Source organism: Sycon ciliatum, chromosome 4 (genome assembly GCF_964019385.1).
Source record: "Sycon ciliatum chromosome 4, ocSycCili1.1, whole genome shotgun sequence".
Lineage (NCBI taxonomy): Eukaryota > Metazoa > Porifera > Calcarea > Leucosolenida > Sycettidae > Sycon > Sycon ciliatum.
This window is the reverse complement of record NC_088646.1, coordinates 15207424-15224655: the sequence shown is the minus strand read 5'-3', so window position 1 is coordinate 15224655 and position 17232 is coordinate 15207424. Positions and strand designations below refer to the sequence as shown.

Sequence of the window (17232 nt, the reverse complement as noted above, 5' to 3'; positions counted from 1 at the left end):
TGTGGCTTGACAAGCAGTAGATCTACCGATTTAGCTGCGTTGGTAACGTAGCCATATTGGGGACCCTTGGCAAGTTGTCTTTCAGTACATCCCACCAATTCTTCACCTTTGCGAGTTCAAGTTGCCACCAGCTGACCAGTCGTCTACATACCAGGACTGTGTGGCGTTGCTGCCTCTATGAGGGGGACGGTGCCAATGGCGTACATAGGCATAGCGAGTGGATCGCCCTGGGTGGTGCCCTCTTGCGATAGCAGGACCTCACCACCAACAAACAGCTGTGCGGGCAAGCGATACGTGTTTTCCCCCGGGAATGGGGTACGTGTGTCAGTTCACTTTTGCTGTAATTTTTACACTTTTACAATTTCCGGGCTAGTTTTTTTGGTCTACATCGGATTGGAATCTGGCCCAGGCTGCAGGGCCTGAGAGATGACATTTTTATGGATGGACAATACCGTAAAGCACCGCGAGAGCACCCCACCTTGATTTTACAGCCACGGGAAGAAAATGGTATGGCAGTATGCTACTAAGTTTGTATGGTGTGAGAACGCTTTTTGTACCGTCACACTTGGCATGTTTTTATGTGGAGCTCGCATAAGCTGGAAGGTAAACTGGGTGCGGATTGACTGCACAACGTGCAATGACTGTGTGTAAAAGGTCCCTGTCGTAATACCAAGAGCACATGTACTCTTGGACAGGAAACCACCTCCACAAGACGACCACGAAAGGACGAGATAGTGGGGCGCTCTGACGGTACTTTACAGTGCATGAGCCAGCAAGAGTATGGGGGGGGGGGGGTATAATAATACTCTTGGTATCAGTAAGCGGTACAGAGTATAGAACAGTTAGAACTACAATACTTGAAATGCACAAAGACAACCTCGCCCAAGCGTACTAGTGTAGGAGTTGCATTTTGATATAAAGTATATTTTTCGCAGTAAAAGAGTACCTATTTGTAGAGCTTGTGTTGATACAGATTCCTAGGTTCAAACCCCAAGATGGGCAGTTAGTTACATTTTTCTCTCTTTGCGTATTTTGTATCTGCATGTTATTACCCTTTCCGTGAGTCGCTCGTGACTGGTGAGTAATGTATGAGTCGTGTATGGCTAAACCCGTATTTCCCCACTTTACCCGTATGACTGTCTGTTGTGAACTGTGATTGGTTAATTATACTAATGTTCTAGAATTTCGTCGGCGACCGGTTTATATAGATTGCTGATTGGTACATGGTTGATGACCTGAAAACATGGCTGCCGCTCGCCGTGTGCTTTGTCTTCTTGCATTGTTCTTTTCTTGTGCTCTTTCATTTCTTATCTTTACTTGCCGAGTGTGTAACTAATAATTCTGTCCTAACGAGTATTCGTGAAACCACAAAGTGAGTGCTATATTTGAGTGTGTGAAATTGTCTCCGAGGGCCAGCTACTACACTAGTACAGTCGTCCCTCTCTAATCCGGCACTTTATAATCCAGCACCCTCGATAAACCAGCACAATTGTCAGTAGCCAAAATGTCCTCTTCATGTACATTGCAGCAGTAAATCAGATTTGTTAATCCAGCACCCTCCCTAATCCAGCAGATTTTCGTGGCACAAATGGTGCCGGATTATAGAGCGTCAGGCGAAATTACTGGTCAGTCGGCGTCACGCATTTTTCACAAAAATTTGCGTTTCACCTGCTGGGAGAGTATGCGTGTACTCGAGTCTCATCCTGAGCACGTTTTTTTCTTCTTTTTTTCAGCTCCAGTATAGCTGTATTTTTGATTGCAAAGCCGTCCTCGATTGTTGTGTTCGTTGTTCAAACGAAGTGGACATTCAATCATGAAGGCAGAGGACATAGGAGCCTGATTGGAGTTTCTCGTGGCATAGGACGGCCACACAGAGACACTTTGGGCTTTTCTGAATATAAAATACCGTACGCACGATGCTGAGATCAATTTGTGCGATATCAAATTGTTTGTGATCTACCACATCGAGCAGAACGGGATCCAAACACAAGCTTACCGACGGTTAGGCTGCCGACCTGACTGGACAAATGATCCCTGGCTTCACCAGACGCCAGACGTCGGACACCATGTCGTTTGCCGCGACGTCCATCTTCAAAAAGAACTTCATCTTCGTCGTGAAAAGGCTTGAAATACTCAATATTCAACCGAGATTCGCGGTCTCACCCTTTCTCAGATCGAATCATTTTTTGTTGTAGCAGTTGCAGGGCAGATCCCCGCCACTACTTCAACAGAAGATGGCTCCAAAGCATGCCTGGAACAAGCCATATCGAGGTTGCAAGCCACCCCTCTCAGCACTTTTTTTGAAGAAATTCGAAATTTCAATGGTGGAAGATATACTATGAAGAGAATTTCAAAAAGTATATTTCGCGGAGCGATCGCTCAACCTACGTCATTCAAACTTTGCAGAATGATTCAGACGTACATCTGGTACATGCATGCTAGGCATGGAACCACAGAAGATGATATCATAGCTGACACACAGAGCTAGAGTCACACACACAGCAGATTGGTGTGCACAGATACTAAATTAGTGGACGTCGTCATCTTCTTCCCGCTGATCTCAAATGTACGATGACGTGCTTTTTCGCCTGACGGGACCACTGTATAATCATGATAATTATTCCGGGCCCTAGCCCTGTCAATACGACAACAGGCTGTCACTTTTTTTGCTTTGCTGTACAAGTACACATACATCAGTGCACATGGACATCCAAGAGTCCTTTATCTATAGTGCAAGACTACACAACCCCTGGATGCACGGTTACGTGCTGCTCTTGCTTTGTGGAAGGGAGTAGTATGGTAGTAGTAAAATAGAAACAATTAGAAACAATTTACTACTCCCAGGTATGCACTCTTGTCCGGATACAGGTCTACTCTCGTTAGTACGACATCGATTACAAGACAAACCTCATTAGTAGACTGGAAGACAACGGTCCAAAATCCCCTCACGAAATGCATTTCGATAGTAAATTAGCAATACAATTATTATGCAAGTCTTAAGAGATACTGCTAATTCGTTTGTAGACAAAATTCATTATAACGTCACCTCAAGCCGTTCTACAAGCTCAATTCCCTCTTTACAAGGCAGAGCAAACGGTCATGGATAGCTCGATTGATGTTTCATGTTGTCTTGTATAGGGATCCAATGGAAACAATTCTAAATGAGGAACACAGGGAGCTCTGTACATACGGTATGTGCAGCTGTACGTAGGGCTCTCTGGAGGGAACATCATTTCTGAGGCAAGAGTATACTGTAATAATTATAAGCTCCCGGTACAGGTAGTCCCTCATTAAGGAGGTTTAGTTCCCACGTAACGGAAACGCGTACGTGGGTGATCCACGTAAAGTGGATGAAGGGCACCCACGTTGCAATGTTGTGTTTAGTCACACGGAACAAACAAAAGCATAAAGCGAAAGGCCCAAACCTGGTCAAAGACGAAGCTACCCGGGCCTAAGAAGCTCATCGAATATTTTGATTTCGTGCTTCGGAAACTTCTTCAGCTGAGCACCCTCACAGCTTGCACAATGCGCTCCATTCTGATTTTCACCCACGTTCTGGCGGAACGTGGGTGAGCCTCCATACACGGCATGTCGTGAATCAGAAAACGTCTGTACGTGGGTCACTGAGTATCACGTGGTACACTGGTGGAAGCTGCTGGCAGTCTCCAGCTATGTGCGGGGCAAGATAGCGGCATAGAGGCGGCAATCCATGCGATGTGCGACGTATTTGATGACCCTTCCACTGAAGCCATTCTTCTGGCTGACGCCACCAACGCGTTTAACTGCCTAAATCGCGAAGTGTGCCTCCGTAACATCCAGCACCTATGCCCATCACTCGCCAAACTCGTGATCAACACCTACCGAAAGCCCACTAGCCTCTTCGTCGGCGGCGAGAAGATCTTGTCATGTGAGGGTACCACACAGGGCGACCCCGTCGCCATGGCGATGTATGCCATTGGCATCATCCCACTTATGAAAGCTGTTGCAACAGAAGGAGCCGTACAGGCATGGTATGCAGATGATGCCGGATCCGGTGGCAAGCTGAAGAGCGTCCGAGTGTGGTGGGATCAGCTGACGGAGAAGGGCCCCAAATATGGCTACTTCCCAAATCCAGCTAAGTCTGTCCTAGTGGTCAAGCCCCCACTCCTCGACGAGGCCATCCGGATTTTCGCTGGTACTGGTGTTCCCATCCAGGCAGATGGATGCCGCTACCTTGGTGCAGCCATCGGGTCATCCGCGTTCGCCACGCAGTACGTGCAGCAGAAGGTTGAGGAGTGGGTCGCACAGGTCCAACGGCTGAGTGACTATGCCCACTCTCAGCCTCAAGCTGTGTATGCCGCGTACACCCATGGCCTACAGAGTAAGTGGACCTTTCTCTGCCGAGGCATGCCAGCTATGGATGAACACCTGCTTCCACTTGATGATGCTGTGTCCAACATGCTGATCCCTGCCCTTCTGGGACGACCGGTGAATACCCAGGAGCGCAGCCTCCTTGCTCTTCCGTGTCGCTTCGGCGGTCTCGGGCTGCCCCACCCATCGTCGCGAGCCTCCCAATATCAGTCTTCTCGAGACATCACCGCGCCCCTGACAAGCCGTATCTTGGTCCAAGATATGGAATTAGGCACCGCCATTGACGATGTACGCGCTGCCAAGAAGCAAGCGAAGAACACAGTTGACGCCTCGGTTCGGGCTGATGCTGTGCTTCTTTCCTCATCTGTGGATACTGAGTTGCAGCGGGTCATTGCGCTAGCGTCGGAGAAGGGGGCTTCTTCCTGGCTGACCTGTCGACCCTTGAAGCGGCATGGCATGACCCTCACCAAGGGTGAGTTCCGCGACGGAATCCACTTGCGCTACGGCTGGCTTCCACAGCGACTGCCATCATCTTGCAGCTGTGGAGCCACATTTTCAGTCGCTCACGCTTTGTCTTGCCCCACAGGGGGGTTTCCGTCGGTGCGGCACAATGAGGTGCGTGACCTCACTGCCCATATGCTGAAGCGAGTGGCTCACAATGTCTCCGTGGAGCCCCACCTGCAGCCGGTCACTGGGGAGCAGTTCCGGTATCGCACCGCTATCCAGACTGAGCAGGCCCGTCTCGACGTTGCGGCAAGTGGCATCTGGGGTGGCCGGTTTGAGCGCACCTTCATCGATGTGAGGGTTTTCAATCCTCATGCGACCTCAAACCGCGCCACCTCCATTGCTTCCTGCTACACCAAGCACGAGAAGGAGAAGCGGCGCTGCTACGAGCAACGTGTCCGCGACATAGAGCATTCGTCGTTTGTTCCGGCCATATTCTCTACCACTGGTGGTTTGGGCAAACACGCGGAGTCGCTCTACAAGCGGATAGCTTCTCTTCAAGCCGCGAAGACTGGAGAAGCATACAGCTGTGTTATGTCTTGGGTTCGATGCAAATTGAGTTTTGCCCTACTCCGGTCCAGCGTGATGTGTTTGCGCGGATCCCGGAATCTTCGGCCGGTGCAGTTGGACTCACCTCCCACCTTGGCGGTTGCTGAGGCGGGCATTCGCATTTGATACCATTTGCCTCTGGTTTTGTCTGTATTGGCTTCGTCTGTGCTCTTTTCATCCTACTACTAGTAGTTTTCAGTCCGCTATTGGGCGGCTGCACTCCAGCTCTGCTTTGCAATTCTCTTAACTTCTTTTTCGTTTTTTACCAGGCGTGGGCCATCCCCTGGAAAAAAAAAAAAAAAAATCACGTGGTACACCCACGTAAAGTACCCACGGATTACGTGGGACTAAACCTCCCTAATACATAATCTCTGGGACTTGAGAAATGTTATGTATTAACGGGGTTTATGTACTAAACGAAAGTGTACATAACTTGCTTGTGTACCAGAATTTTTCACTTTTTTCAACTTTTCTGAGTGTTTCTTGCTACCATGACTAGGGGTGCGTTTGGTTGGTACGATCTAGAACAGGATCGAACAGCTGGTGCACATGGAGCAGCCTCATGCCAACCAAACGGTACTCCAGAAACAGAGCACATTTTTGTGGAAAAATGTGCCAAACCGGGTGCGTCCTTCAAAACTGTGTATGGTCACCATGGTCACTTTGTACGGTACAACGAGTCCAACCCAAAAGCGTATGCACGTGATCATTTGGGACCAAAATCGATGTTCCCACCAGGTTTCACTGTGAAAAAGTGAAACTGCTCGGTCTGCTCCGGCCTCGAGGCCGGAGCAAGCAGAACATGTTCTGGCCGACCCAGAACAGGTGCAGTCCCAACCAAACGCGCTGTTCTGGTGAATCCTGTTCTAGTTCGTACCAACCAAACGCGCCCTAGGACTAGGCAGCGAGATATTCTTGATTCCCTCGATATAACATAAAAATTATGTTATAACGGTCACATTTAGCGAAGATTCTACAGTTTACATGATACATGCCCAGCCGCGCCTGTACAGTCACTCGGGAAAAAACAGAGCTTTGTCGGTTTGTGATGTGCGCTCTGATGTCTGAGCTAATTTCGTCCACAAGTAGAAACTAGAACACAATGTGCCTACACTGGAAGGCCAAGAGACCAAAAAATTATGTACCATTGAGGTAGGTGGCATGCGGGTACGGAGAAATGTTATGTACTAACGGGGTTTATCACGGTACTAACGAATTATGTACTAACCGACAAAATTTGTATGGAAGTGACCACGTTTCGTCCGGGACTTGAGATTTCTTATGTACTAACGGGGTTTATGTACTAACCGGACTCGTATTAAGGGACGACCTGTATATGGATGATGTCAAACAGCAGAAAAATGTGCAAAATCCTGATAGTGATACTGTAAAGTCGTGTATAAAAGCCGCGGCATGGCATATGACTCTTTGGGATACATTATGTTGCAGATTTCTATACGAGACAAGCTTCTATAAGAGACAGGTGGTTCTATGTACATGTATGTCAACACTAAAACCAGGACTGATACAAGACACTACGGCAGTACTAAGCAGGGAGTAGTACAATATACAGTATTGTACTACTCCCTGGTACTAAGGCCAAAGGGTGTTCATTTTTGACCTACAGGCTGGGGTAGCAACTACTTCGGTATATGTGTTCCTTTTTTTCTACTCAAAAGAGTAGATCATCTACCTTCAGCTCTGCGTTGCACTTCTCTTTACTTCTTCAGTCAGACCTCGCTTATCCGGAAGAAAATCGTTGGTCACCGATTTACAGCATATGCCTTGCATACATACAGTATGTGTGTTTGATTATCCGGATTATTTTGTGGAAAACGGATGTGTGCGGTTATGCGAGGTCTGACTGTACTAGTATTCAATTTGACTTCATAATCTGTCCGCAGTGAATTACGCGGCAGAATATCAGAAATTCCGTGCAGAATTCTGCAAACCCTTCCGAATTCTGCGGCAATTATGCAAGGGAAAGAGCGTAAAAACAGATTGAATTTCCGCAACCCCACTGAAGTTTGTTGTCCCTATACATGTAAATTCTTAACCAAAATTATGCGAATTCTTGGTCCAAGAAAATGGAAAGCTCCCCAGTGTACTGTGCAAGTTGATTTTGAAAGTCACAAGCAGGTTGGTTTGGCTGTGAAATACATCAAGTCTCCAGAAAAAGCAGTTTTTCTCTCTTTTTTGCAATATTCCGCGGGACTTTCTGCGGAAATTCTTCAATCCGCGGAATTCACAGGGGACAGCAGGTTTGTCACGTCGGTAGAAGTTGGTAGAGGTACCGGTACGGCACATTTACCGTAAAATCCCGCCAGAGCGCCCTGTCTCTCCCAAGCACCCCTCCCTGACTTCTCGTCAGGGAAGTGATAATGATTGTATCCTCTTACAGTAGTCGCGCGCTGAATAACGTTGACCCCAAGTAAAAAAAAAAGAAGAACGTCCAGTCTGAAATGCTACCGTACTTCCGAACATATAAGCGCACTAGCAGCACCACCGGCCAGCGTTGCCTGGCCGAATGTGGCATGCGGGTGAAGCAAGTTACTACATGAACAGCACACGTGCTCAGCACGTGGTGGTGGCCAGACCGCTGAAGTCCTGGTGAGGGAGGTTCTTCATCGTTGGAAGGAGAAGGAGGGACGTCTGTTACGCCTTCGGGAGGCTGGTCAGGGTTGTCCATTACCTGGTGGCGGATGAAGCGGCTCAAAAAATTCATAAGTTAATTAATTTTAATTTACTTACGAACAAAAGTGCGATGCGCTCTTCACTGCAGATCAGATGCAGAGTGCAGTCAGTGCAGATCTTTTGTATCCTTTTGTTGCAGATGTTTCTATTTGCAGAGAACGTTAACGGTTCACGTGGTCCGCAGCGCTTGTGCGGCTGCTAGTGCTACCTATGGCCTAGGCTAGGTGGCTACATGATTCGCACGCTTCGCGTGCTCCGTGCTTCTGCGGCCGCTAGCTACACTGTGCTACACTGTTCGCACGCTTTGCGTGCTCAGGGCAGCGCTGCCCCGCAGCGCTTCAGCGTGACACAAACACACACGTCACAGGTGCCTCTTCTTTATAAGGAGCGTGACACACACACACACACACAGACACACGTCACAGGTGCCTCTTCTTTATATAAGTAAAGATATGCTTATGTCCGGACAGAAGCCTGTCCCTTTGGAAAAACGAGATTCCGCGGCCGCGGCAAATTTCGCAGAAGTTGCCATCATCCGCGGAAATCACGGAATCCACACTTTTGCCCGCGGAATCTGAATTTTTTAGGGTAAATTACTAAAATTACTACTCAGAAAGCAGCAGAAAAACGACTTTGCGATCTGTTTGAGCACATTTCTCTTGCCAGTGCAGGTCTCTCCAATGGCCAAGATTCTTCACTCTTATTCAGTTTGTGACTGCAAAGGATAGTATGAAAGTGCTCCTTCATGCGACTAGTTATCATATCCTCTACGAGGAGGGTGAAAAAACTTGCAGAAAGTGCCGCAGATTTTTGATTTTACCGCAGAAAACGCCCCTTTTTCCACCGCGGAATTTTGAATTCTTCGCCGCGTTTTCCAAAGGGACAGATCTGAAGCGCATCCCTCAATTATATTAAAGTGCATGCGCTTATATGTGAACACTATTGGTGAAACACCTGGGAGCTGGATTAGATATACTGCTGAGCATTGTGATATTAAACACTGCTGTTTTAAGTAGTGGTGAAACGAATATTCGAATATTTGAACATTCGTTCGGTTTGTCACATTCGAATATTCGTTAAGTCACATTCGAGTATTCGTTACGTCACTTCGAATGCAGTGCATGCACATACATGGACGCCGAACATGGTACAGTGCAGTGCGTACAGCCTGCCTGTGACTTTGTACTGCATGCATGCACATGTATGTCCATACTGGACTGCCAATGTTGCACATAACATTTATGAACTTCGAAGTAGCCTTATGTGGCAGTATATTTTACGTGGCACTACCGTTTGTCATACCTAATAATATATTAGTATTGACAATATCCATCAAATGACTGAGAGGAGGGCATGTGATGTAATCTGTGTTACCAAAAGAATATTCGTTCATTCGTTCGTTAAGCTGAAGAATATTCGACTAGTAGGTTTTGACATTCGTTTCACCACTAGTTTTAAGGCAAACCTTTACTGCACATATAAGCGGTTGGGCTTCTACCCGAACATGTTCACAGAGCAAAAATGTTTTTTTGTAGCAAAACGGATCTACTCCAATGGCTGCGGCAAGAGTGCATAAAAAAGAGTATGCAACTGTGGTTATGGGTCAGTGCGCGTCCTTCATTACAGTAGAGTCGCGCGCCCAAGAACGTTGTTTCCAAGGGGTTAGCCTGGGACGTTCTTATTTTTTCTGCAATCTGGCTGCGTTCTTATAGCACGTTCTTAGAAACAATCCGTACTGGATCATATGTATTCCACAAGCTGCCAGAAAACCAACACCGCCGTTCTTAGCTTTAGGCTGTGGTGTTCTTAGAATTTCAGGCTGGACGTTCTTGGGCTCCGCGTTCTTCAGCGCGCGACTCTACTGTACGTAACTTGCCTTCATCACGCTCTGAAAGCATGCATTCAAACTCACAATTTCTCGTACGAGCCCGTCCGTTTTGCTAGATTCGATCCAGTACCTACCCAATCTCTAAATTTTGGCGCATGAAATCCAGTTCCGTACTCTAGTCCATTTCAAACCAGAGGAAAAGTGCGGTGTTTGATTTTCCGCAGTGCGCGGCCGCGGACTGCAGCTGAATGATGTAATGAAGGCAGCGCGCCGCGCATCAGGCCCATAGAAAAGAGATCACAGTTGCATACTCTTTGTTTATGGACTCTTGGTTGCGGAGGTAGGGGTACTCTGGCAGGATTTTAGGGCACATGTACAGTCCATTGCAAAGCTATATAGACGTGTAGGGTTTTTGAAATATTTAAATTTGGCTGGAGCTTTTTGAGAATAGTCTTCAGAATATTGCTCAGGTCCGCTCCACAATTACTCTCATAATAGTATCTAAATGATTGGATAACAGGCGCCCAATTTGGAAAAATTTATGCACAAAGTGTGTGTGTCTATAGTTTGAAATGGACTGTGCCTGCACATGCGGGGAAGTACTGTACTACTTTTTAAGATCTTCGAGCATCTAAAGCCAAACGGCAGGCAAGAGTGCAAGATTTGTACGAGGAGGGGTGGGTGCTCTTGAAGAGACGGCGGTATGGGCACCTCCAAAGGAGCGATGTGAATTCTGGTCACAGAATTCCAGTTCCCGGAAATAAAAAAAACATGACTGTAGAGAACAGGGAGGGTTCTCAATCAGTGGGCAGTTGATCCACAGCCAAAGGCCATGCACAAGGATTACCCCAGACAACACACACCACGTACGCATTGGAACAATCAGCACAGGTTTGTATTAATGTTGCTCGTATCTTCAAAACATCTACTTCTTCTTGGCCACACCAACAGTGCGACCCTTGCGGCCAGTAGTCTTGGTGTGTTGACCACGCACACGGACACTGAAAACAAAACAAAACATAAATGAGAGTTAGGATTGGTAATAAGCATGCCTCAGATTGTGAACATTTTACACTCGTTACTTCTAATGGAGTTATTGTCTGTACACCATGATCCAATGAATCTCGACACGGAAACTGATCAGGATGCGCACATTTAATTAACGGGGAAGGGGCTGTTTGTTCGCCGTATACACACAACTCTAATGATTGTGTATAAAGTAACAATCATTAAAGTTGGAGAATTGGAAGTACATGTATTTTTTTTGGAGAAGGAATATTTCGGTTGAGACATTTTCGAATGTGCAAGTAGTGCCAAGTACTAATGCAGACAAGGACCAGGTCTGTGTGCAGGTGAAAGTATGCAACACTAGCATAAACCAGCACCCCATAGTCAAGTTGACTACAGTCCATTCACAAAAAGATGGGCCCTGGCAAGCTCCCGTATTTTCAAGATTTAATCGTACACGGTGCAGTGCTGCGAAATTTGAAAAGGGTTAAAAAAGGGTACCTGAACTGGGGTTCGAACCGTACAATGCACTGTTGCACGCAGGGTCAAACGGCCTGGATTTCGATGGATTTTCCCAATTCAGTGCTCTTGGTGCAAAACCTGGCCGAAATCCTATTCTTGCTATGGCTTGCTTTTTGGACAAATAGAGGATTGCATAGGGGATTGCAGAAAAAAATTCTAAAAACTCCACATTTGACCAATTTATGGCCATAAGCTAGAAGTCCATCTTTTTCTGAATGGACTGTAAAGTACAGTGCGGTGGTTGGTTTGTTCGGAAAGGGGGCTAGAGAGATTGACTCCACTATGGGTGCTGTTCTGATAGAATTTTAGTTGACATAATGTATATGATGCAAGCACTGTACACGTATCCTGAACGTGTGCTGGATAAACCCCCATTTAATCCTGTACAAACTAACATGATGTCAACTTGAAACTGTGCGGGCAGCATTGCATGCTGCAGCATACGGGGGGGGGGGGGGGGGGGGGGGTGTTTTTTTGCTTGCAAGAGTACTGAACAACACAGAATTAGACTCTACTGCCTACCTGGCCTACAACAGCGGGAAATAGCCAAACTCTGTAAGACTCTTTGCACAGAATAATTGATATACTCCGTTATATAAAACGCCTTCATCCCTACTAAAAACCTCAACGCCAGCGTTCACAAAAGCAGTTTCCAAGTGTGACAATACAATCAGGTGCAGCAAATGTATAGCAAGCACTTCAGTAGGGTTCAGTTTATACCTAGAACCAAGAGTATAACTCCTAATACCCTTTCTATGGGGTACGCCGACGGCAAAAAGTTATATCACGCGGTGTAGTGTCGCAGTTGTACGTTTCCAGCCCGTTTTAGTGAGCAGCGGAGTAATAAAAAAGCGCTCTCTGACAGAAACTCACTGCAGGTATACACAATCATGGCAGATATTCGGATTGCGCGCAGGCTATCCTTCGTATGTACGAACAAGCCTGAGACACGTGATGTCGGAGACCCCATATGCAGAGTTACACACTCTGGGGGGAGGGTTATATACTAGACCTATAAAAAACAAACGTGGGCGATCAGGTTTGAATGTACAAGTGCTGGTACTTTGTAGAAAACTCACCCCCAGTAGTGACGGAGACCACGGTGAGCTCTGATCTTCTTCAAGCGCTCCAAATCCTCACGAAGCTTGTGCTCAAGCTGGTTGGAAATGATCTACACACGCAATGGGGGAAATGAAACACGATGTTTATACTATTCACACATGCACGTAATCAAAATTTAATCTTTTTTGTTAACAAGCAGCTAAATAGAAACAAATTTAACACTGTTCAGGCATGCAACTGATGTCTGTAGACTAGTGTAGGGGTCTCCTGTTGCTGTGTATAAAGAAGGTGTATGTTAGTAAAACCGCACGGGACTAGGAGTAAATTGATAGAAATATGGACTCGACCTATCGGAGGCACCTGAGAAACGCTGTGGGTATCCGCTACACACAAATAATCAGCAACGATCTCAACCGCAAAACTGCGACGCAACCACCGACCATCCTAGTAAGAGACGCTCGATACGACTACTCGGTCATATCTGCCGACTGGACAAGGAGTCCCCAGCATGAATGGCCATAACATCTCACTTCCAACAAACAAAGGGCGAGAAAAACAAAGTGGTCGACTGCCTTCCACTAGACCAACAACACTAAACACGGACCTAGCAAAGGGAATGAAGCGGCAGACGGATGAAGATATATTACGTAACAGGGACCTGGCACTGGACAGAGTAGTGTGACGGCAGCTATTCCGCACCGGATCTTACAGAGGAATGCCCGAATCTGCCCAAGTGGAACATGACATGATGTATGAAGTAAGCGGAATGGACAATCTGATATCTTTCTTCCATGTCCTTTGCCTCCTTTTTTCTATCGACCCCGCTGGTTTGTGCCTCTTCTCTAGCTCTCTCTTGTATTTACTCTCTTCTGGCTCGTTGGGCGGCCTGAGCGAATGCCAGGTGTGGATGTGTATTTTGTCGATTTGTTGATTCTTGTAGTACCACACCCCGATGCAAACGTGGAGAGGCAAACATGGAGAGGCAAATAATAATATGGACAACTGACTCCTACTTTTTGGGAAATTTTTGACTGCATTTTCACGGACATTTCATAAAACGTTTTCAAATTTTGTCCAAAAGTAAAAATAAAACTATAGGAAGGTAGAGAAGGCTCTTCTTCAGAGATTCACCAGAAAACATTTTCAAATTTCATCTCCACCTTGCCGATAAACTCAAAAAGGCAGTCAAAATGACCCCTAAAAAGTTGTACCGACCCAGCCACCTTAACACTATAACACACAATATTTCCTTCAGACTTGTCCCGTTTACAACTAAGGCCCCATTATCGTACATGCGTATATATTTTACCTAGTGCGGCGGCAGCCTAACCCCAATTTATGTATCGGGGCTCCCCGCATGCTAGTTCGTACATGATGTGTGTGGGTTACAGGGCAGGCTGCGTCCCACTGGCCTGGGTGGATTCACAGGATGCGTGAGTTTCGAAGCTCGAAGAAATTGTAGAACGGTCGCTGCTTGGATGACGACTACACCATAGCTTTGTGGTAGAGAATCGCAGGCTCTACGTGAGGGTCCCTGGTTGACTTCTGGTGGTGACAGTCGATTTCCCCTCAAATAAGTGAGCCAGTCAAGTCAGTTGGCAGGAAGCACGTTCCAAGCAGCCACTTTCTTCACTAATCACCGCCGATATCGCAACATCTTTTGTAAATAAAACTTACATGAAAATAATTGATTTCAATTCCCTGATTGTTTATAACTGCTCAGTTCATGCATAAAAAATTCGAACACAAAAGGCATAAATCATGATGCACAGTGAAAGAAAATAAACAGCTTGTACATCACTAACCTGGGAGAACTTTCCGTCCTTGATGTCCTTCTGTCTGTTGAGGAACCAATCAGGGATCTTGTATTGACGGGGGTTTTGGAGAATTGCAACAATTCTCTCGACCTGGGCAATTTATTGGGAATAATTCAAAAGACAATTCACTGAATTTGCTGCTGAAGTCTTTCTAGCTCAAGGAGTTCATACTAGTACTACGAGCCATCAATTTCCTTCGATATCTACATGTAATTCGACAATAATTATCTGAGTAAAAAAATTGTCATTTCACAATTTACCTCATCCTCGGACAATTCACCAGCACGCTTGTTCAGGTCGATGTCTGCCTTCTTCAACACGATGTTGCTGTAACGTCTACCCACACCCTGCACACATAACAGAGTCATTCATAACTCCTCCACTGGACTCTAAAGCTTTCATTGAGAGTGAAGGGACAAACCTTGATGGATGTGAGTGCGAACATCACTTTTTGACGTCCATCGATGTTGGTGTTCAACACACGCAACACGTACTGAAACTTCTCGGGTAGGAGGAGTGCCTATTAACACGTCCAAATACAAGATAATCGCCATCAGTCCTCTGCTAGAACCCTCTTTCGGGCGATATTCAATAAAAGAATTTACCATGATTGCAGAAGATCCTGCACAAAGCAAGAAGGCAAAGAAAGAGAACGAGCGCATGCGCAGTGGTTTCTTTTCATCTCACGATGAGTCACATCACAATTTTTCGAAAACAAGAGGTAAAGTTGATATTTTACAACGTTTCTCCTCCTGTTGTTATGGTTATGCCCACGCAGCGACTGTTTTCGCTACAAAACTCAACAATACATAACGGGGCCGAAGTTTTGTCCAAGCAATCACACTTCACAGATAGGTACTAGGTGATCAGGTGGTTGAAGCTATTTGCACAATTATTTTGTTGCCGTTTGTTATGCCAGCAACGCAACCAGTAGTTTGTGTGTACATGTACTTTCTTCGGACTTTGGCCGGAGCTAAATACTCCTTCGAGTAGCTGAGAACAACGGGACGTCCCGGATACACGTTTGGTCTGGTGTACGTACTACTAGTACATGTTTAGTATTTTTACTGATTTTCACAAGACATTTTTAATCTCTTCATCGTTCATTATGATCATGTGCAATACAATGACTTTTACACCAGCATGTGCCGGGGCTTTAGCCAGCCACGGCATTTGCTTTTCTCATACAGACGGTACGAGTACAGTCGTATGAAACCGTGAAGCCATGTGAAGCCGTTGTTGCCCGTATGCGAACGTTCCGAGGTGCAGCAAATCATTAAATTTTATTGTGCACTTGGCACCGGTGTTCTATACTACAATTGTGCACATGTATATTGTGTGACTAGTATACAATGTAGTTTACTTATACAGTAGAGTTCCGCGCTGAAGAACGTGGAGCCCAAGAACGTCCAGCCTGAAATTCTAAGAACGCCACCGCCCATAAACAAAACGGCGGTGTTGGTTTTCTGGCAGCTTGTGGGATACATATGATCAAGTATGCACTGTTTCTAAGAACGTGCTATATATACTATAAAGAAGAGGCACCTGTGACGTGTGTCTGTGTGTGTGTGTCACGCAGAAGCGCTGCGGAGCTGCGCTGCCCTGAGCACGCGAAGCGTGCGAACAGTGTAGCTAGCAGCCGCAGAAGCACTGAGCACGCGAAGCGTGCGAATCGTGTAGCTAGCGGAAGCAGCCACAGAAGCACTGAGCATGCAAAGCGTGCGAATCGTGTAGCCACCACCAAGTGCTGAGTACGTGTGCTGTTCATGTACTTGCTTCACCCGCATGCCACGTTCGGCCAGGTGCTGCTAGTAACTTATAAGAACGCAGCCAGATTGCTGAAAAAATAAGAACGTCCCAGGCTAACCCCTTGGAAACAACGTTCTTGGGCACGCGACTGTAGAGTACAGTGAAGCATTGCAAGTCCTTTTCTTGCACCTCTTCGCCTGGACTTGGAGTTCTCTTCGTTGGGAAATGTACGTTCGAGGCTTATATTTGAGAGTTGATTTGATTTCTGTATAACGATTTATATTTTAACGACAGATTTCTCCTCGTTAACTCGTTAGAATTAGCACTTCGTTATAAATATGGCTTTTACAGTATTAATGTACAGAGCAGTTTGCTGCGATTAATTTATATTTGCGATGTGTGCTGATTGCGAAAATAGCGAAATTTATTCTTTATCGAAAGTTTCTCACTTTACAGTAGGGCTTTCAATGGTGCAGGGCGATGTGAGGGTTTGAATCCCATGTTATGTGTGGGAATTAAAATAAGAGAAAAAAAGCCTATGACCATAACGTAGTAATTATAACTTCTAGTAGCATGTACCTGTCTGGGAGTTTAGAGTTACTAGTATGAGATATATGTATGTACTCAATCTGCGGACTGCAAGATGTTTCGACCGTGTTAGGTCTCCTCGTCGGAGCTCAGAGTTACTGGATGAACCGATCGCATAATTATATGTATGTTTAGATTGAGTATGCATGTTTATGAGTTTTTCGTAGGTCATCGTGCGTGTTTTTCGAGATGATAGAAACGTCTTTGCAATAAAACAAAACATGTACCCGGTTATCGCATTGCGAAGACATTTCTATCACTTCAAATAACACGCATGATGACCTAGGTAAAAACAAAGCGTTGCGAAAGCTCTGAGCTTTCATTTAATAATATTGTATGTGCGCGTGTCGCTCGTCATCACGTGGCTGACTGCCTGTCGTCACACATGACTGTTCACTTGACCGATGACGAGCCAGCTCAGCAAATGTTCATGATGATGAGTGAGCATAGCGAAGGGTCTTGAGCTAGCTCTCTCGTTTGCCTTCATTTGTTTTTAAGGCCCGTTCGCAATACCCCTTTTTGTGATGTGACATGCTGTATATAACGGCTTGTATATTTCGA

General features: G+C 46.1%; 1 protein-coding gene across 1 annotated transcript; it reads right to left on the bottom strand.

Moving 5' to 3' along the window:
• Positions 1-10817: 10817 nt before the first annotated feature.
• LOC135814623 (small ribosomal subunit protein uS13) lies at positions 10818-15044 on the bottom strand. The gene is made up of 6 exons (XM_065327775.1): positions 14940-15044; positions 14756-14854; positions 14595-14681; positions 14323-14424; positions 12535-12626; positions 10818-10926 (listed from the first exon to the last, which is right to left on the bottom strand). Exons 1-6 carry the CDS (start codon positions 14994-14996, stop codon positions 10851-10853), a joined length of 513 nt encoding a protein of 170 aa, XP_065183847.1. The 5' UTR covers positions 14997-15044; the 3' UTR covers positions 10818-10850.
• Positions 15045-17232: the final 2188 nt, after the last annotated feature.

Bases quoted from the DNA above. Each gene is read 5' to 3' on its own strand.
- LOC135814623 (XM_065327775.1), bottom strand. From the start codon at position 14,996: ATGCGCTCGTTCTCTTTCTTTGCCTTCTTGCTTTGTGCAGGATCTTCT. The intron at 12,627-14,322 runs GTTAGTGATGTA...TTGCGTGTGTAG, and splicing joins AGGACGGAAAGTTCTCCCAG to ATCATTTCCAACCAGCTTGA. The intron at 10,927-12,534 runs GTGAGTTTTCTA...TTTTGTTTTCAG, and splicing joins GGTCTCCGTCACTACTGGGG to TGTCCGTGTGCGTGGTCAAC.